This window comes from Rhinatrema bivittatum, chromosome 6 (assembly GCF_901001135.1).
Source record: "Rhinatrema bivittatum chromosome 6, aRhiBiv1.1, whole genome shotgun sequence".
NCBI classification, from domain to species: Eukaryota; Metazoa; Chordata; class Amphibia; order Gymnophiona; family Rhinatrematidae; genus Rhinatrema; species Rhinatrema bivittatum.
Window position 1 is genome coordinate 242,883,721 of NC_042620.1, and position 22,506 is coordinate 242,906,226.

Sequence of the window (22,506 nt, forward strand, 5' to 3'; positions counted from 1 at the left end):
ATTTCCAGTTTCTTTAATGCTTATTTCGGCCTGGTTCATTTGCCAAACTGAAAAGAAACATTTCAATTTTAAAAACAAGAAAATAAAAGATGAGAACCAACCCCCTCCCCACTTAGACTTCCGCATTTCCCACAGCCTCTGCTTACTCCTTGCATGGGGGTCTCTGTAGCAGGAAGGGGCTGGGTTGGTCCTGCCCCATGGCTCCTGGTTAAAACATTGGTGCCAGCCGGCTCAAAAAGTAGTGCCAATATGTTTCAAGGCTATAAAACACACAGCTGTAGAACAAAATGGTGCCAGTCTCAGAGCTGGCCCTTTCTGCTATGAAAACCCCCGAGAAGCAGTAAAGCTCGGGCTGCAGAGGAGCGGCTTTTCTAGAAAAAAAAAAATCTTTTGGCAAATAGCGTATTGCTATTTGCTAAAAGAGGTTGCAAATTTTCAAGTGTTTTGGGAAGACTCAATTTTTGATTCGGTTTTAACAAACCGAACCAAAAACTGAAGCCATTTGTTTGAATGCACATGCTTGGCACAGATCCTGAGCCCTACCTGCTGCATGAAGGATGGGATTTCTTTTCCTGGAGGCTGTACACCACCTCTTCAGTATCCCCCAGCCCCGATCAGCCTAGTGAGCCAACACCATTGCCGGGAACTGAAACCAGGTCTCCCACATGGCAGGACCCAGCACTCCCACTGGGCCACTGAGTCAGCCCCTTCCCTAACCATAAATACCTGATGAACTTTTACACCATGGAGAGACATATTTTTGGAAAACAAGCACATTTTTGATGCGCAAACCCTGCATTTAATAAAATCTACTTGGCTATGTAGAAGGTGATGCTGGGGGGGGGGGGGGGGAAGTACTTATTCTAGCATGTATTCTGTTGCACATAAAGCCATATAAGCACAAGAGTTGCTAAAGAGTTCAGCAGACGTGTACCTGAACAACATCGATACAGGAATCTAAAAAGATGCAGCCTTTGGCATCCTTCGAGTTTTTCTCATCCTTGTAGGAGTTAAGAATGTAGGAGCCATCAGGGAGCTGTGTTAGGTAAAAGTATCTCCTTCTGAATACCTAAAAAAAATGTAAAGACAGCATCACCAAACCGAGACCCAGTCATGTTTTCTAGTACATAAGATTCATAGCAGGAACGTGGGTTTTTTTGTTTTTTTTTACCATTGGATTATGTGACAGTAAAACAAAGCAAAAATACTACTCACATCACACAGTGCCGTAAATCCGCAAAGCACATATTTCTGTTACTACAAATGATATACAAAACTTTTAAGTCATTTACCCATTGACTGATCACTCAGCCTGGCTATTTCTTGGCCGATTAGCAAAAGACATAAAAATAAGAGTGAATACATTAAACGGTTTAAAATCAAATCACAGGTAACACACACACCTGCTCCTTGTTTCTGCAGCTTGAGGCAACAAACACAAAGCCCTGACATTTCACTCCCATGAAGCGAGCGGAAGTAACAGGCCTGCTCGGAGCACTTGTCAGAACACTCAGGCTTGACCATTATTCCATTCCCAAAGCGTTCCAGAGCTCTTCAGTGCTGAATAATTATTATTATAAACCATCCTGTTGACCTTTTTTTTTTTTTTTTTTTAAAGATTTTTGATGTCTCAGGGGAAGACACATTTAAAGACTGGTCTTAGTCAACTTGGATACGTAGAAATAAAAGTCACACATGCTGGAGGTTATACCTTTTGACTGAACTACATTAATACACTGGTAACTTGCACAAGGGAACAACTGTGTTACCCTGATGAAGGGATCACAGCTCTCAAAAGCCAGAGGTGATGTCCTAAAGTGCGCCGAATTTTGTGCGATAATCACAATTTTCACACACGTTACGTTTTCACACACGTTATTTTTTCTCCCAGGATTCATATGCAAATAAGTTTGGCACAAAACTTACGCACAGAAGATTCTTATGGACAACTTTGCAAAAAAAAAAATTCTCTCTCTCTTTTATTAAAAACCAGCCTGCGAAGCTCTTTCCATGCGCATTTTGGCTCTGCGCCCAGGTAATGAGCTGCTTTGCATGATTTTGCATTGCAGCACCTCATTAACTGGATTAGCATAAAATTTCACAAGAGTGAACTAGTGCACATACGTTTACCGCATGCAAAGCCAAGAAAATTTGCAAAGTCTGCTTCCTGTGTAAAAAGGAAAAAAATTGTGCGCCCGAGCCTAACTCGAGCACCAGACCTTGCTCTTTTTACGCACGAAGCAGGCTTTGCAAACTTCGGCGCACTCTAGTGCATGGGGGCCTGCTAGTCTCACGTGTATTAAGGTAGCGTAATGGAAAGCTATCACCTACGATTTGCTCGTCGATCTAGGGCTGAGCTGGCCGCTGCTCTGCATCCAGTAGTAACCCCTGCCACTGAGTTTCAACGTCCGTCCCTTCCCTTGCTGGCAGTCGCTGCAGGCTTCCATCATTTTTACGCTCTCCCCTTTCTCTTATTCCTCTCAACCCCTTCCTCTTTCCTGCCTTGGTCATCTCTTTTAGTTGTAGGTTCCTTCAGCCCATTGCTCTATCTCTCTCAATTTATTATTTTGCCTCTGAAGGATCTCTCTTCCCCCGCCTCCCCGTTTCTATCTCCAGTTTTCCCTCCTAGGAGGGGAGTGAGGGGCTAGGGGTGTAGGAAGAGGTGAAGAGAAACATACTACCATCCCAGGTACCCTCACTGCAAGATGTCTCCAATGCACAGCCCCACTCTGCAACAGCTAAAATCCTCCTTATAAGGGGGTTGGGGGTGCACGGCGATTCCAATAACAGCAATATCTTACATTGTGAGCCCTCTGGGGACAGGGTAATACCTACAGTACCTGAACATAATCCACTTCAAAGTGCCTAAAATGTGGAATACAAATCAAATCAATAAATATATACATTTCAGTGAAGTAACACGATGGCTGTTATAACCCATTTAATTAAGTACAAGGTAAAATCCGCACAGATCTAATAAAGGGAGAATAATTATTCAAGGCTAGTCAGAAAGCTACAAGTTAGTCCAATGAAAAGCTACCACTGACCACTTGTTTGCTGACATTTATTTCTAATTATTTTATATATAAAAACGCATACATATTCATACATATCAAGAAAGCCTAAAGTGCACACTCCCAGTACGGAAAGCAGTTCATTTGTAAGGATATTTATGGGTAATTATTAATATTTCAGGTGCTGTCTTTCCTTGTCCTCACAGAAGTTGTCATTTTGCAGTCAGTCAGGGTAAACAGAGCAGAAACACAAGCAGCAGAACAGAGACTTGAACCCTCTCTGAAGAAAATGAGACTTGAAAGGAAAGTGTAACCTGTGGGGAGGAAAGGTCATACAGGGCCATAAATTAGGAGAATGGTGGGGTGAGTGCAGAGGTCACACTGATTCATAGGAATGGGATCCGAAATGGATATCTTTCAACACACAAATGCAGCTCCCCGTGAGAGTAAACTGCAATTCCTGCTGCGGTAAACTAATCAGCAAGTTCCTGTGCACCAATGGAGGTGGCCCTCTTTGGGTTGAGACGTTTATGTAATATGTAATCAGCAGGGACATCAGCTCTTCCCTCGCCACTTTGAAGTACTAGCAAACTGCATCTCCAAGGACTTAGAAGAGAATATTTAAAATGCCTTCATGGTTGATTATACAAAAGCCATCATATGACCATCTGCTGGCCTGCTCTGCCAGTTCAAGTTTATATCTCATGGCATCAGGTCATCTAACAACCGCTACTAAAAGCTCTCACACATCATTAGGCTGGTTTTAATCTTCTCCCTTGCATGCCTAAAGCTAATTTCGTTAGGGACAGTACTATTAACTAAAGCCTGCCATTAACATATCTCGTATATAACATGCTTGAGGAGGCAAATGTCTGTTGGAGGCCAGAGGTGATGGTCACTATGCATGCACTGGCCAGGAGACATGCCCACGCACATGGTGTCTCATGGCCAAGTGGGCTGGAAGAAGGCCCAGTCATTGACCTCCCACCAGTGTGGCTGGAAGCCAACAGAAGGGACAACGGCCTGCAAATGCCAGCAGACTAAGGAAACAGCAGTGACAGCCACATCTGCCTGTGCAGGCCGGGGCAGTGATACAGTGGTAGAAGTGGGGAAGTGGATATGGTGAGATCATGCTGGGAAGAGGACAGAGTGCTGGGATCAAGCTGTATAGAGAAGAGAGAGAGAGTGCTGGACTCTGGATGGAGGTGGGAGAGAGTACTGGGGTCAGGCTGGGGATGGGGAATCAGAAATCTGGGGGAAGAAAGGAGGAGGGAGTTGGGCTGGGGTGAGAATAATGGGTTCAGGCTGGGTGTGGGGGGAGGAGAGAGTGCTGGGGTTGGGCAGAGCACAGAGGGGAGATTGCGCTGGGGTCAGATTGAAGGGAGAAGGCAAATATCCTCTGCTGGAGTTTTAACAAGCTGCAGCCAGTAAACTGGGGACACAGAAAATACCTACTGTACCTGGATGTAACTTGTCTTGAGCTACATTGAAAAGGTGTGAGCTAAATACACTAAATAAATAATAATAGTACCTGCTATCATTCTAGGAGACTTTATTCTACACATGGACAAAACCCTACTTCCATCAACCGGCAAACTCCTCCTAGAAACCATGACAGCCATCGGTTTCAAACAAATCGTCAACACCCTCACACATAACTCCAGACACACCCTTGATCTAATATTCATCAACAATCTCAAAGACTACTCTCACCCCCCTTCAACCACCACCATCCCCTGGTCAGACCATAAACTCATACACACCAACCTACAACTAAACCACCCACCCACCAAAGCAATCCGAATCAACAAACTCATCGAATTCACCAAACCATGCCCTCTCAATGAAATCACCGAAATCCTGCCAATTAAACTGAAAGATCGACATGAATGGTGCAAACATCACCCCCAACTCCTGGACAGCCATCAACACAGAAGTTGCAAAGATCAAATGCCCAACCATCAAAAAAGTAATCAAGACCGCTAACAAACACAAAATACCATGGTACACGCCTGAACTAAAAAACATCAAGCACCTTCTAAGACAATCAGAAACAAAATGGAGAAAAGATCCATCCCCCAACTAAAAGACAGATACAGAACCATACTATACTCCTTTCATCAGGTCTGTGCAACCCTTTGAAATGCTCGCCAAAAACATAATAAGTTAGTCCAATAAAAGGTTTTGCCTACAACTTGTTTGCTGATCTATGTTTATGTGTGCCAAACTAGGCTAACCATGGCAACTATACTACTTCACTATTTTGTGTTTGAAATCAAAACTGCAAAAAAAAAAAAAAAAAAGGAACTGAATATAAAAGAGTTCATCCTCAGTTCAGAAGTCAGCTTCTCAGCTATTTTTCATGAGCCTGCAATCTGATGGATCTTTATCAATTTTCCATCAAAATGGAAAGACAAATAAGATAACTCCTCCTCCTAGCACCAGCCTATGAATTAAGATAGTAGCTGAGACTGTGACTGCTGTAAGTTCGCAGGGGAGGAAACCAGGACAGGAGCACAAACAGCAAAGTTGACTTTCATAATCACGACTGGAAAAAAATTCAGGAACAGAGTGCCTCACAAAATACTTCTCCTTGACAAGAGGCTGTTTATCTCTTCAAATAAGGGCATTTCTCTTAAATTAATTTAATATATATTTTATCCACTTATCTTATGACAGCAAGAAATTGGACAATCCAATCCTTTTTTTTTTCCTTAAGAGCAGATTGTGATGGACAATCCAAAAATAGAGCTCCTAAATTCAAATTCAATTTTAAGCAAAAATAAAATTAATAAAATGTTTGTACTATCTAGAAATTAGAACATAAGAACATGCCATACTGGGTCAGACCAAGAGTCCATCAAGCCCAGCATCCTGTTTCCAACAGTGGCCAATCCAGGCCATAAGAACCTGGCAAGTACCCAAAAACTAAGTCTGTTCCATGTTACCGTTGCTAGTAATAGCAGTGGTTATTATCTAAGTCAACTTAATTAATAGCAGGTAATGGACTTCTCATCCAAGAACTTATCCAATCCTTTTTTAAACCCAGCTATACTAACTGCACTAACCACATCCTCTGGCAACAAATTACAGTCCTTTTCCACAGGGCACCCCAACTCTCCAAATCCACACCCCAATCCCACCTCAGCAAGCCATCAGATGGATTCTTATTTGTTAGCTGAGCTAATTCAGATTAATCTAAATGCACCTAAGGAAGTTATTTTCATAGGAGTTACATGCGTAAAAGTAGCATGTAATTTTCATAAGCTCACTTACAAGGGTAAAGTGCATTTACACGTGCTAAACCTTTTGACAATTCAGCCCTATGGAGTGAATTTTCAAAGGAATTACGCACGTAAAAGTAGCAATTTTCAAAAGCCCATCTATTCACGTAAAGCCTACTTACACATGTAAATCCTTTTGAAAACTATCTCCAATGATTTCATATGTTTGGCCAGTACAGAGTTTTAGTTGCTGCAATGGTCCTGGAAAAAGTCTGATTCTTTTGCTCGTTACGACGCTATTTTTCAGGCAATAAGAACTGTCCAAGGATGATGTTGTAGATGAGTTATTAAGATCACACAGATCCTGACAACTTCAGAAGAAGGATCATTCTATGTAGCCTCAAAAGGCTGTGTATAAAGATGTCTTTGAATACTTTTTACTTTGGTCCAGTAAATTGTATCACAACCTGCAAAGAATCCAAGAGGTCAATATTTAAAAGCCATTTAGATGGATAATTCACAAGTTACCCATCTAAATGGCAAAGGTGGCATATTCAACTATGAGGAATAGCCTAGTGGTTAGGGCAGTGGACTACAAACCAGGAGACCAGGGTTCGAGTCCTGCTGTTGCTCCTTGTGACCTTGGGCAAGTCACTTTACCCTCCATTGCCTCAGGTACAAAAACTTAGATTGCAAGCCCTCTGGGGATAGAGAAATACTTACAGTACCTGAATGTAAACTGATGTGATATCTCAATTGAGAGTGAAGTGTCAGTATATATAAATACTTATCCGGCTATAATTTAGCTGGATAAAAAAAGGGTGCTTCAGGGGCATTCCAGGGAGGAGTTACATTATACGGCCAACAGCCCAATATTGCATATATTAGCAAGATAACTTTAAGCAGGTATATTCAAATATTTATCCAGCTGAATATACAGAACAAGTTATCCAGTTACCTTTAGCTGGATAATTTCTCAACTAAACAGCCTATTGAATATTGGCCTCCAAAAGTCTAATCAATAAAGTTTTTAGTCAAGTTCTCGGTGGTTGCTGCAGTGCCTGTGACAATTTTGTTGTGTTTTGAATGTGTGTGACAGAGGCAGACAAAAAGGCTGAGGGATAAAAGATAAAAAGGCTGAATAAGACAAGACAAAGAAAAACAGTGAGGCTTGAATTGCTAAGTACATTCAAATATCCATGGTTTCCTGATCGTGGCCAAACAAAATGTTGCTAAAATGTATAACAATTTCTGCAATGTCATTCATAACCTGAGTACCTGATTCACTACTAAGGGTTGTTCCCATAGACATAAAATGGGAGAAAAGCCTTAATGAATCTGACCTGAATTTTCTAATACCCGGTCATTTGTTTTCAAAAAACAAATTACTTGTCCATCTCTACCATCAGCTGTTACAATTGCTCTTTTCTTCCTGGTTGCAGTTGCAGATGAAGGAGGCAATAATTGATTTCCTTTGACGTACTTTACTTCCTAATTTAGCCTTATGCTCCTAATTGAAAGTGCATTAGACTGAAGGGCATCGTGGCACAGAGCCCTTGTGCAAAGAATTCAATCCTGGAAGAATCAGGAGGTTTCTTCAGGGTCAGCTATGAAGTAATCAGAATTGAAGGGCCAGAATTATCCAAGGATCTTCCCTTCAGCACAAAACAATGAGAGATGAAATTGTTAGTGTATGAGTAAAATTAAAATTCTCTACAGACAATGAGGGGTATGTCAAGGACAAGACAAAAATAATCCTCAAGAAAAAAGTTTTGATGGAAAGGAATTTCTGCAACAAGTGGTCACAATGGGCCGGATTTTAATCCCTACGCGCGGGCGTAGATTGGTGCACCCAACCTGGCACGCACAAATCTACACCCGATTTTATAACATGCGCACGCAGCCGTGCACGTTATAAAACCCGAGGTCGGTACGCGCAAGGGGGTGCACACTTGTGCACCTTGCGCGCGCAGAGCCCTAAGGGAGCCCCGATGGCTTTCCCTGTTCCCTCAGAGTGGCCTCGGAGGGAACTTTTCTTCCGCCCCCCCCCCCCCCACCTTCCCCTCCCTTCCCATTACCTAACCCGCCCCCAGCCCTACCTAAAACCCCTCTCATACCTTTGTTTTGCAATTTGCGCCTGCCTCTGGGCAGGCGTAGGTTGCGCATGCCAGCCTAGAGGCCCTACATAGGCCTCTGGCCACGCCCCTGCCCCGCCCCTTTTTTCAAGCCCCGGGACATACACGCATCACCGGGCCTATGCAAAATAGGCTCGGCGCGTAGGGCTTTTAAAATCTGCCCCAATATGAGGCTTAAAGGGGGCAATTCTTGCTGCGCTGGATGCACGGAGTGGACTCGCAGTGGAAGGGATGGAGACGAAAACTGTTAACGGAATTCAGGAAAGCCTGAGCTAGCTGGGAAGAAGAGAAAGGAAAGCAATAAATCAATTGAGGGTTATTCTTAAAGCTTTAGTCTGGAAACTGAAATAGCCCTCATACTGGAGTATATTACTTTGCATATTTAAATATGCTTCGAAATAGAATATATCAAATATCCAGGGGGTACTTTTTCCCCTTAGGCTTTGAACTAATTTTTAAAGGAAAAACTTTCCCTTTGTGCAGGCACTGTTTCCAGATAAACGTATGCACGTACATTATAAAATTCAAACATGCACACGTCTCAAGTGTGCAAGCCCCCTCCCCGACCCCTGAGGATCTCTTCCCTGTGCATAAAATTACGTGACCAGTGGCCTACACGCGGAATTTTATCCAGTGGCATAGCCAGAATTGATTTTTTGGTTGGGCACAAAGTTAACACGGGTGGGCAATAGGCATGCAGGTCTGAGACCTACTATTTGTATTCTTATTGATAAATAATGCCATATACTGCACCCTAAAATGGCTTTCTAAGTAGTTTGCAACAGCAATTATGCATCATGCATGAAACTTCAAAATATTTCAAGCACTTACCAGCATTAAGAATTCCTTATAAATATGTATTAATTTATTTTATATTTATTGCAGTTTATAAAGGCACAAGTATATCATGTAAAAAGCAAAAACGCCAAAAACAATCAGATCCAATCAATCTATATAAATAAAAATGTAAAATAGTTTGGACGTAATCGATAATCTCAGAAACTACTACACCAATTGCTTTCAAATTTGGACACAACCTTGCTTTCACTTTCGGCAAGGTTCTTCTCTATCTAGATTACATAGATGTCACACGGTTACAGATAAAAACATGTTTTTACATGTGTGTGGGGAAAACAGCGACATCTGTTGGACAGACATGCAATACACGCTATCTACCTTGGGAAATGAAGCTGCTGTACTGCGCATGCGCGGGCGGGAGCGCACGTCGGGCACAGCGGGACCAACATGGCGCTGGGAGGAGCAGCAGCAGTGCACGTCAGGCACAGCGGAACCAACATGGCGCTGGGAGGAGCAGCAGCGGTGGACCGGTGGCGATATCGGGCGTGGTGGTGTCGGCCGGCTGAACTTCGACACCTGGGAGGAGCTGCGGCGGCGATCTGGTACGGCTCATGTGCACGACAGGGAGGGATCCTCGCTGACCTCCCGTCTTCGGGAGCGGGCCGTGCAGAACCGCACAATAGGGAGAGGGACGGGAGGGGGGGGGGATCAGCTGGGAGGGCATTGTGAGTGGGAGGGGATCTGAGTCAAGGAAGGAGATTCAGAGAGGGTGTGCTGTCACTGACGAAAGGGTAGGGAGTAGGCGAGGAGAGGTGACAGTGATGAGAGGGAGAATGAAGGGGCGGTGAGTGTCAGGGGAGAGACACAGAGGGGAGAGGTGAGTGTGAGGGGTGAGAGTTGGAGTGGGGACAGGGGAGTGAAGGGGGGGGGGTTAGTGACCAAAGGGGGAGGGGTGAGTGTGAGGGGAGACAGTTGGAGTGGGGACAGGGGAGGAAAGGGGGGGTGAGTGACCAAGGGGGAGGACGATGTGTGACTGAGGTATATGAGCAAGGGGAAGGGGGAGGGGGGGAAAAGAACCTGACTCTGCCACTGCAACGCGTGGCGGGCCACCGCTAGTCATGTAATAAAACAAAAATTAATGTATTCTTTTATGAATTCTCTTTACAGAAAGTCAGAAATCATCATAAATACAATAAAATATCACTAATCATCAGAACAGGTGCAGAGCAGAGCTAGGACAATTCACATTACAACTTACATGAAAAAAAAAAATTCAAATTTTGGTATCACCTCAGCAAAAAATATCCCTCCACTGCTATGTTGTGCAGTAACACAAACTCCTGCAAAGAAAGAGACATCTAGAACCTTGCCATACCATACAGTCACAGCACTGAACCTCAGGATTCAAATAACAGCAACCTTATGAAAAAGCAGCAATGGCCTAGAATATTAATACATCAGCTACTGGAGTAACAGAACAAGCTACATGCGAGCGGAAATACTGCGCCTCAGTCATACAAAACAGAGACCGACCCTTACCTAATAAAGAAATAAGAGATTACAAATTAGAAACACAAACATGCAGACAAAACCAGATTAGAAAGCCTGAGAAACTAGACTCTGAACAGTGGAATACTGAAGAAAGAGCAAAATACAAAACTATAAGAAATGCACATTCCCAAAGATGGCATATTCAAATTGCTAAAATCTCAAAATATTTTTTTTCCCTTTGTTGTCTCATCTTTGTATTTTTCTAATCAGTTGGTCCTGGTTTCTTTTTTCCATTTTTCCCTTGTTGCTCATTTCCTAATTCCTTTTCAGTGTCTCTCTTCTCCTACTGTCTTCTTCCCTTCCTCCCTCACACACACATACACACACGCTTTCTCTCACAGACTCCCTTACACACACACAAGCTCTCACAATCCCAAACCCTCCCCCCGCCAACTCTCATTCTTACGCACACCCAGACTCACACCGAGGCTCCTATTCTCATCTACATACATACATTGAAGCTCCCATTCTCACCCACATAAACACATTCAAGCTTTCATTCTCACCCACATTCAAGCTCCCATTCTAATACACACACACCACCAGGCTCCCATTCTCACCCACATGCATACATTCAATCTCCCATTCTCACCCACATACACACATTCAAGCTTCCATTCTCACCCACATTCAAGCTCCCATTCTAATACACACACACCACCAGGCTCCCATTCTCACCCACACACACACCCAGGCTTCCATTCTCACCCACATACACACATTCAAGCTTCCATTCTCACTCATATACACACAGGGCCTTTTCATTAGGCACAAGCCGCACAACCAAAGTCCTACTTCTTCCACCACAGGGATGGGATCCCACAGTGGCCTTGCAGCTCTGGCCTTCCTCTTCGCCATCGCGGGGATGGGATCCTGCGACGGCATTGCAGCTCTGGCCCTACTCTTCGCCACCACAGGGATGCGATGCCACGGCTTTGCAGCTCCGGTCCTCCTCTTTGCCACCATGGGGATGGGATCCCACGGCGGCTTTGCAGCTCCAGCCCTCCTCTTTGCCGTAACAGGGATGGGATCCCATGGCAGCCTTGCAGCTCTGGCCCTCTTCTTCGCCGTTATGGCGATGGGATCCCGTGACGGCCTTGCAGCTCCGACCTTCCTCTTCGCCACCGCGGAGATAGGATCCTGCGATGGCATTGTAGCTCTGGTCCTCCTCTTCGCCGTCGTAGGGATGGAATCCCGTGATGGCATCACTCCAACAGGCCTCTTCTGGTTGGCAATTGGGTGGGCCCCTGCCCACCCAGGCCCACCCGTAGCTATGCCACTGATTTTATCCTTGCATAGAATGGGCAATTTTCAAAGATCTCAATTTCCATGGGTAAAACAGTACTTTACCAGTAGAAATGGCTTTGAAAATGACCCACCCTGTGTTCAAACTAGAATGAACGGTCAAAATAAGTTGCAGGTGGTGCCCTTCCAGTAGACTAACTGCATACGTTTGCGGCTAGTTTATGAAAGGTTTGCTTCCTTCATCTGTGTCACCTGATGAAGAAAGTGTAACTTCGGAAAGCTCATCACAAATGTTTGAAATTAGTCCAACAAAAAGGTCTCATCTGCAATTTGTCCTTTGACTTTTATTTCTTGTCATTCAAGTAGACTAACACAGCAACCATGTTACTTTAATTCAAGATTTGTTTAAAACAGGAACTTTTTGCATTGCCTTTTAATACATGTTTAATCATTTCAGCTTTAGGATCTTTCAGTCTGAGTTCTGAATGTTCAACGATGGCACCAAGTACCCTCAACTCAGTTCTGCCATTAGCTGTTCTCTACAGCAGATATGTAAATACGTTTCCCCTTGCTTAGACATCATCCAGAATGGGTCTTTCCAAGGAGCATTCCACAAGCCCTTGAAGAATTATAAATGTTGGGTCTTACTTTCATGGTCACAGTGATCGTGCTGTTCATGTTAGCTTTGTACAGCCAGCCTTGCCTTATCACTCCTCCCTTCTGAGAACACAACGATGACGAATCCTGTAACAAATTATATATATACTATGTCAGAAGAGCAGCTACTGACACACTTTCAAGTCACAGAGTGCATTAGAACTGGGAAGATTTATTTTCCAATGACCTATGAGAGATGAAACATTTCTCACATTAACTCAAGTTGGATTTTATTTCAGCTAGTAGTATGTGCATATATTTCTCAAAATGAAATGTCCCTTATTTTCTGTCAGCTTACATTAAGGACAAAGAAACAAATGAAATATTGCAAGCACTGGATCTGTGCCAATTGTGCACTCAAGAAGAATGAATACAAACACAACTGCTCGGTACTCTCCATTTAAAATGTTGGGACAGATGGAAGGACCAAGCAAAGTGAGGACAATGAAACTGGAAAAAAGCCCGCAAGTTAGTTTGCTTCCAGAGTTTTAAAATGAGACCCTTTCTGGTCTGATAATTCAATTTCTGGCAAAGTACCAGAAAAGAAAAGAAATTCTGCAGGATAAAAATGGTGCAAGTTAAATAAAACTCGTACAAAAGCACTGGGTGACATTTGCCTGAAGGGACTAAATTTAATGAGCTGGGAAAAATCCCACAGAGCTTTTTCATGGATGTTTTTCTTTGCACACTTCTTTCTGTGGAATTTTCTCTCCCTCCAGATGTTACAGATACAAGTAAACTGATCCATGGGGGAGGGGGAGGGTTGCACTTTTTTGACCCTTCTTTGATTCTTACATCTGGGCCTAAGTGTACTTTGTATTTATTTTTTTTTTTTAAATATACACTTTTACTTTGAGAATGCATTTAAATATTACATAAGAACATAAGAAATTGCCATACTGGGTCAGACCAATGATCCATCAAGCCCAGTATCCTGTCTCCAATAGTGGCCATCATGCTATCTGTGAAAGACGAAGCAGCATGATGTCTGAAACTGAAAAGGCAGAATGCAGCATATATTTCGTAAAAGATACCTGGGCAAGTATTTTTAAGCACAATCAAATGATATTATTCATTTCAAACAAATGACTCATCTATGCAGCAATTAATTCTGTAACACTGTGCATAAGTTAGACATCACATATAAGTTATGTGCATAAGTCCGCACTGAAAAATATCTCACCAAATCTACCCACAGACACCTTCGCCTGCTAAAAGGTACTCAGAAACTATATAGGAAAATGTACACGCATACTCAAAGAAATTGGGAAATGAATTAATCCTTATTACTGACAATAATGGAATGGCCTGAATTTGATCTTCACTAGATCCACTGAAGATGTGTTTTAATGTATTTTTATGGTTTTTTTGGATTATTATTATTTTGAATGTATTGATTTGATTTATTTGGAATTGTGAATGTGAATATTGTAAACCACCATGATCACTGAAGTGTGCGGCCAATAAATTTTTTTAAAATAAATAAATAAATCCAATAATATGTGCACACATGCAAAGCCCAACTCTTCCCTCAGAAATGCCTTCTGCTTCGACCGTGTACTTACATGCAATCAGAACATACAGTTCCCACATAATGGGCAGGCTATTTCTGTGGGTGAAACTGAGGAAATGCTTTTAAGAATTACCCTCTCTATAGTCTACATTTTTAAAAAAAAGATACTGCTGGGTTACTGTATTGAATAGCTCTGTCTTACAGAAAATGGCCTATTCAAATTAGAGATGGTGGCAGTGGTCTGAAATGTTGGAGGAGTTCTCTTGGCATGCGTGTTTCACTGTGTTCACCTCACTTTCTCGTTCTTGGTGGCTGACAAGTTAGGCAGAAGCATAAGCACAAGTTGTGCTTTTCCCCAACTGAGGACTCAAAGCTCAACCCACAAGATGGACCAATGAATCCATTTGTCATACAAACAAGTGGACGAAGAACACAGCTGAGAATGCAGTGGAGGCCACTACTGTAGTGGGCAGCCCAATGGCAACTTGGTCTTAATGTAGCTCCTCCTGCAAAGGCTTTTGGGCCCTACACAACTATAGGAAGAAGAGTTTACATTCTTTGGAGCTGGTCTCGGTGAAATAGCATCCAGGAATAAGATGCTGCCACAACTAGTACACCAACTAAAGCAGATGGGAGTAGAACTTTGACTGAACGTCAGAGGCAAACTATGGCCTCCCTTCTTGGGCCTGCTCTTGGAGCAACTGAACTTTCCCTTGCTGAGGCTCAGGAGCTGGGCGAGTCCCCTAAAGACACTCTTGAATTGGTCTGGAAGGCCACAGCAGATATTTTTAAACTTCTGACTCTCAATTTCTATTCAGAAATCTGTTAATCTATTTCTAGGCCAACCTAGTGGCTCAGTGGCAGAGCTGTGTATGGCCATGCGGAGGAATCTGGGTTCGTTTCCCAGGTTTTCTGTTCTCCATGTTGGCTGGGGCTAGGGATCATTCACAGCCCCTGGAGGGGAGGAGTCACAGTTCTTGAACAATGGCAACACCCATGGAATGGATTTATGGCCCCTGATTGCAGCACACTGAAAGGATTGATGCCTGGCCCTGGCCAAGGGCTCACTGTCAAGGGCTATCACTGCCGTAACTGGACAGAGTAAGTGAGGAGGTGATATAAAACAGGGGAAAATATGCCTGGGTAATTTGAATGAAGGCTTGTGGTGCCAGATTCAAGCACTGGTTCCTATTGAGCTAGAAAAATAAAAAAGAAGAAATTTCTGGATCAAAAACATAATGTTTCTAGGATAGAAGCTAGGAAAAAATCTTAGGAGCTCTCTAATAGGATCCAAAGTCAGGTCATACTCCTATGTGTCTAGGCATAATTAATTGATCCAAAAGTTGTCATGTGGATTACTTGGAATGTTAATGGCTTATGGTCTGTTATTGACATTTAGAAGGGTTCTATGTTATTGCATTATCTTTGTTCTTATTAGATTTTATATTTTGATTTTATATAGTTAATTACTGTTTGATGTTTTAAGCCAAACTGTAAGGTTATCTGTTTTTGTAACCCACTTTAAGCAGTATTTTCTGGAAAAGTGGGATATAAATTGTTCATATTAAATTAAATTTGAAGTTATAATGAGTTTTAGTCTGTTTCAATTATAGCCAATTCACCTGTCTAACTCTCGCACACATAGGATGATTCCAGGGAGTTCTCAAACTTTCATCTGGCTTATCGATAGAACACAATACCCAACAAACATGGAGAAGAAAAATATACCAAAGCTGCTATGTTGTTCTTACAGATTTTTTCACTCATTAATAGTTATCCTAACTCATGGTGCTGCTAAATACAACCCCCTCCTTCTCCTTACCTCATCTTTATCACAGTCTTCATCTATTTCAAATACATGATTGGGAACTTTGTCGGGTCTAAGTGATTTACTGAAAATAGAAGAAAAGCAGAAAAAGTAAAGTGACTCTCAAAATGTGATTCCATTCAGATTATATTTTCGAGGTGCAGCAAAGGCCTCAGCTGATTCATAGCTCCCCAGAAATACCAAGATGGCAACTTTTACATTGTGTGCAGAAGTGTAAACTCTGCGGGTACTTTTTACCTGCAGACTGCATGCCCATTTTCAAAGGGCGAAAGTTCCCTTTGATAATCGAGACGGAAACAGTGCACATATGGACCTATACCTTCTACTTGTGCAGCAACTTCTCCCAGAAACACAATGCACCTATGTGAACGCCGACTCGCATAAGTTCTAACCCTGCCCAAGCGCCACTCCCAGGAATGCCTCCATTCTCTGTGTGGAAAAACATGCGTGTACTGGCACTACACACATACTTCTGTATGCAGACAGGGTGAACAATTTTCGGAGACTCCATTTCCGCCTGGAAAACACCATTTTGTATGCGGAAATGGCCTCGAGAATTGTCCTCTAACATATCTCATTGTTCCTCCAGTGCAAAAACCCCACTTGTAGGAAATTCTGCCACAGTGTACTCTATGGGGCCTGTAAGCATGCAGCACACAGCAGAGCAGGAGCTCATGTGGGCTCTGTGCTCAGTAACAGCCTGGCACAGACTAAACAAGCACAGGATTAATACAGCGTTACTACAGCAGGTAACTCACCAGGGCAAGCTCCGAAAGTCACCGGAATATTCCTCGTATTTGTAGTTCACCACTTTCCACTCCGAGCTGTAGGATTTAATGCACTGTAAAGAGAATTGGAGAGATGCAGTTTAATATCATGAAAACAAAAGGAAAGAAAATTCCAAATTATTCGGCACCTGAATTAGTAAAATCTAAAGTTCTAAGGCCACTAGGCTACTGACAGACACCAAGGTTCTGATATGTGTACTGAGCCAGAATGTGTCAGTCCCTACCACCAGGAGAAACTACACAGGCCTTTGGGACACCAGCCATTCTTACGGTAATTATTTGACAATTTGGTTCCTTAATCACAGCAGCTGTTGTTCTTTGTTGTCCATTGCTTGGGTCGTGAACCCTAGCAGAATGTCCTGTATCCCCTGGGGGAGGAGGAGGCCTGGAATGGGAAGCTCGGAGAATGTAAGAAGCAGAAACTTCATTCCCATGAATGGTTCTCTAAAAATAGGCATTCCGATATGATGGCAATTTATTCTGAAGGTTTCTAAAACACAAGCAGCACACAGGTTTTCAACTAAATTACCAAATTACTGTGACTAGGGATGATGAGAAGCAGTGCTTACAAATTATTACCCACAAAGAAATTCAGCGATTTTAAATGAATTTGGCCTCGCTTTTGCAGTAGAGTTTTGGAAGCTACATCTGTTCTACAGAAAAGTGAATTCTTTGTAGGTTGTGATACCAGGCATTGGATCGTCAAAAATGTGCTAGCATGTGACCTTTCCAGACCACGTGGGTCCATTCTTCAGGATTTGCAGAAATGATATATGAAAATTAACTTGAATGAGAAAATAATATTCTTCTTAAAATGAGATTTTTCTATAGTTTTTTTAAATAAGTTTTTTTTAACTCTTCTAGCTCTGTGTGAATTTTGGTTATTGGTAAAAAAAAAATATTGATTCCAAATTATCTTCAACAAAGAAGTTATTACAAACAATGCCAATCATCTGTGCATTCTAATCTTGCTAGGCCAGATTGAGATAGTTTAATGCATGTGTGCATGCATACCTGCATAGAGAGAAAGAGAGAAAGCCATTTTGAAATTCTGCGGACAGTTGCATGGCTTGCAAGTGAATTTTCAACAGCAAATTCACATAATGTGGGTATTTTTTGACCTACGTACTGTGCATGTGCATGACAGCAGGTACAGAGTAAATGCCAGAAAGTACAAGTGGTGATTTGAAAATGAAAGCACCTCACCCACTTTCCCTCCCCTGGCCTAACCCTATGCCTTTTTCCCTGAAGCAAAAGTATGCATGCTGTGAAATAATGCGTGTACTTTTACCTGCATTAATGGGGAGGAAGTAATAAATCAAATTGCATTTTTATGCAGGTAAACATGTTTTATTGCCCCTCTATGTATACACACACACACATACAGAAAAAAAATACAAAATTACAGACAGATGCATATATAACAAATATTTGCACATTTTAGAGTGAATTTTTAAAAGCATACTCAATTGTAAAATGGAGAAATTACTTACCTGATAATTTCGTTTTTCTTAGTGTAGACAGATGACCAATGGGTTATGCTCCCCTGCCAGCAGATGGAGACAGAGTCAGATTTCAAAGCTGACATCACCCTAGATACACCCTTGCAGTCCTTCAGTATTCTCTTCAAAAGTCATTGTGGACATACTACTGAAAAAACGATTTAAAATATGATTAAAAACGGATACCTGTAATTATATTCAGCCAATCATAAACACTGAACCCCAGTAAGAATATAGGTGCCCTGATCTAGGGACTGGATGACGACTTACCCGTAATCTCTTGGAATCGATATCCACTCCTCGGGCGAATCCTTGGCACTGTTCTTGGGCAGCCATGGGCAGGATGCTGAGTCCATCTATTTACACTAAGGAAAACGAAATTATCAGGTAAGTAATTGTTCCATTTCCTAGCGTGTAGCCAGATGGACTCAGGACCAATGGGATGTACAAAAGCTACTCCAGAATGGGGCGGGAGGTTTCCCGCAGTCTAGATAATACTGCCCGTTGAAAGGCTGAATCCTTTCAGACCTGTACGTTCAGGCGATAGAACCTGGAGAAGGTGTGCAAGGAGGACCATATTGCTGTTCAGCAGATATTGACGGGAGATAACAATCTAGCTTTGCCCATGAGACCGCCTGAGTCCTAGTGGAATGAGCTTTAACCTGAGAAGGTAATGGCTTTCTTGCCTCCACATAGGCTCCCATGACCACCTACTTAATCCAGTGAGATATTGTAGCCCACAAAGCTGGTTGGCCTCGCTTCTTTCCACCATGAAGGACAAACAGGTGGTCCGTCTTCCAGATTCCACACCAAATGTATAGTGACATTCAAATGACGGAGGAGGCAATATTCTTCTGCGCCATTTAGCTTATCTAGGGATGCCAACGAAATAGACTGATTCAAATGAAACTCCGAGATTACCTTGGGCAAGAAGGATGGAATGGTATGAAACTGTAACACTCCTGGAGTCATCCGGAGGAATGGTTCCCGACACGACAAAGCCTGTAGTTCACAGATGCGATGTGCCGAGCATATAGCCACCAGGAACACAGTTTTCAAGGTTAATAAACGCAAGGAAAGACTGTGCAGTGGCCAAAAAGAGGGCCCTGCCAAATATTCTAGTACTAGACTAAGATTCCACAAGGGAACCGGCCACCATAGGGGAGGACAGAAGTGCTTCACCCCTTCATCTCTCCCACGGAGGGAAGGTGTACTGCAACTCCTCTTCCGGCCAGGTCTGAACGAAAGCATCGATCCCCTGGGTCATCAGATCTCTTCTGCGACTGAAGAATTGGGGAACCTTTGCGTTGTGAGATGCAGCCAGCAGATCGATGGTCGGGAGACCCCAGCAATCTACTATCAGCTGAAAGGCTTTGGCTGACAACGCCCACTCTCCTGGATCCAGACTCTCCCTGCTTAGAAATTCTGCTCTGACGTTGTCTTTTCCTGTGATGTGGGAGCCTGAGATCATCTGTAAATGTATTTCCATCCATTCCATGACGAGATCTATCTCCTGTGACAATTGCTGGCTTTTGGTTCCACCCTGGCGGTTGATGTGGGCTATTGTTGTTGGGTTGTCTGATATTACATGAACCACTTGACCTTGGAATCTGTGGCTGAATTGTAGATAAGCCAGTCTGACTGCCCAGGTTTCCAGGTGGCTGATTTTCCAGAGGGCATTTTCCTCAGTCCAATGTCCTTGGGCTGTCAGTTCTTGAAAGTTGAGCTCCCTAGCCCCGGAGGCTCATATCTGTTGTGAGGACCAGCTAGTTCTGAGAAGACAGGAGTACACCCCTGCTCAGATGAGCTTCCTGCAGCCACCACTGGAACAGAGAGCATACTCTCATTAGTAAGTGAAGGTGAATCGAATAGTCTTGATACTGTGGGTTCCAACATGACAGTAGTGAATGTTGAAGTGGTCGCAAGTGTGCCCTCGCTCATGGCACTACCTCCAGGGTTGCCACCATCAAACTGAGAACTTGGAAATAGCTCCACACTGTCGGGCATATCTTGCTCATCAACTGATGCACTTGGGACATCAACTTCCTTATCCATGTGGTCGGAAGAAAGACCTTGCTCTGCTTGGTGTCAAACCAGACTCCCAGATATTCCAAGGACTGGGAGGGTTTGAGACTGATTTTGTCTAGGTTTATGACCCAACTGAGTTCCTAAGCAAGAAGGTCACCCTGTTGGTCACCCAGAGACTCTTCAACAGACCTGGCCTGGATCAACCAGTCGTCCAAGAACGGGTGAACCAGGATTCCCTCTTTTCTCAATGCTGCCGCTACAACTACAACTGGAAAATGTTTTGGGGACGGTGGTCAGGCCAAAGGGCAGTGCCTGGAACTGATAATGATGACCCAGTACCACAAAACATAGGAAATGTTGGTGTTCTTAACGAATTGGTAAGCCTCGGATAGGTCCAGGGACGTTAAGAACTCTCCCGATCGTATGGCCATTATCACAGAGTGTAGGGTTTCCATGCGGAAATGATTCACTTGTAGATGTCGGTTGACGCTCTTGAGGTCCAGGATGGGGTGAAAGGAACATTCCTTCTTGGAAACAATGAAATAGATGGAATAACACCCCATATTTTCCTGGGGCGCAGGTACTGGGATTATAGCCCTCATCCTGAGAACCTTAAAAGAGTAGTATCCACTGCCTGCTTCTTGTGATGGGAGTGGCAAGGAGATTTCATGAATATGTCCCAAGGAGTGCTGTGAAATTCCAGTGCATATCCTTCTTGTATGACCGCAGGTACCCATTTGTCCAAAATGATCTTGACCCACCTCTGGTAGAAGAGGGACAGTCGACCTCCTTTCTCCTTGTTCTGAGGATGGATCGGCAAAAGTTTATTGGGGGGAGTTTTGGACAAACCTGAACCCGAGCCTGCCCCTCTCTTGGGTTGTCGACTGTGAAAGGACTGAGACCTCCCAAAGAGCCGAGACCTCTGAATTTTCGAGTTTCTGTAGGGAAGAAAGCATTGGGAGCCCCTGGATTTAGCCCTCATAAATGAGGGGTGCTGTAACTGCTTTCTCTTATCTTCCGGTAGCTGGGGAACTGGAGAATCACCCCATTTCCTGGCCAGCTTTTCCAATTTGCTTCCAAAAAGGAGTAATCCTTTAAAGGGCATCTTTGTGAGATTTACTTTGGAGTTTGTGTCTGCTGACCAATTCCACAGTCATAGCTGTCTTCTGGCCGCCATTACTGAGGCCACTCCTCTGGCCGAAGTATGGACTAGATCCAAGCCTGCGGCAGCGGGTTCCATAATCGCTCTGGAATTCACTCCCGAGTCATCCACCATCTGAGAGAGGAGGAGGCACGAACAAGCTACCAGGGCACAATCAGAAGCAATCTGAAAGGTCATTGCTTCTGCATCAAAGGCCTGTTTAAGGATGGACTCTATCTGCCTATCGTGCGCATCCTTTAAGGCCGCTCCTCCCTCCACTGGGATAGTTCGCTTAGAGACAACACAGACCAGCACATCAACTTTACAGAAATGCTAATGTTCTCTCACAGCCGGATCCAGTGGGTACAGAGCTTCTAATGTTCGTCCCCCTTTAAAACTTGCTTCTGGGGCATCCCATTCCAGGTCAATCAACTTCTGGATGGCTTCCAGTACTGGAAAGTAGCAAGAGGTTTTCTGTATCGAAATCAGAATAGGATTCTTCTTTGGTTCCATCACAGAGTCCGCCCCAGGAACTCTCAGCATCTTCAGGTTCTGAGAAACCAGGGCCAGCAATTCGTCTCTATGGAAAAACTGTTAACATGGTCCGATATGGTTCTAAACAAAGGGGAATTTCCCCATCTTCCAAGGAATCTGTATCCTCTTCTTCGTCTGTGCCATCCAGGTCCCTGCCAGGGATACCTTTGGTGAGTCGAGACATGTCTCAAGGTCTGCCAATAGGACTGGGAGAGGGAGGGCTTACTGGCTGAGATTCAGTCCAGACAGGGGCAAGTGAGGTAGCAGGCTGTGCCTGTACGAAGGCTTGAAGGCCCTGGAAAAATTCCACCCAAGAGAAGGCAGCCGGGTCCATGCCTAGCCCAGGAGGAAAGCTTAGCAAAATCCGGGGAAGCCAACTCTCCCTGGGCTTCCTCACAGTGCTGATATGTTGGAATTGAAGTCAGACTGTGAAGCCCTAATATGACAAGCAGCACAGAGAGAAAAGCACTTATGTTTCTTGGCTGCCGGAGCCATTGGCGGTGGTAACTGTGTGTTCTGTCAGCTCGCGCTTATTTCGGGTGTCTAGG

The 22,506-nt window shown here is 43.6% G+C and overlaps 1 protein-coding gene across 7 annotated transcripts in view; it reads right to left on the minus strand.

The window, feature by feature from the left end:
* DOCK11 (dedicator of cytokinesis 11) overlaps window positions 1-22,506 on the minus strand; it is a 310,527-nt gene that overhangs the window by 226,366 nt on the left and 61,655 nt on the right. For all 7 annotated transcript variants that reach the window (XM_029606694.1, XM_029606693.1, XM_029606691.1 and 4 more), the window contains 4 exons: window positions 16,724-16,806; window positions 15,960-16,029; window positions 12,616-12,711; window positions 935-1,069 (listed from right to left, as the gene is read on the minus strand). In XM_029606694.1, the coding sequence (XP_029462554.1) occupies window positions 935-1,069; window positions 12,616-12,711; window positions 15,960-16,029; window positions 16,724-16,806 (384 nt within the window). The remainder of the gene's footprint in view (window positions 1-934; window positions 1,070-12,615; window positions 12,712-15,959; window positions 16,030-16,723; window positions 16,807-22,506) is intronic.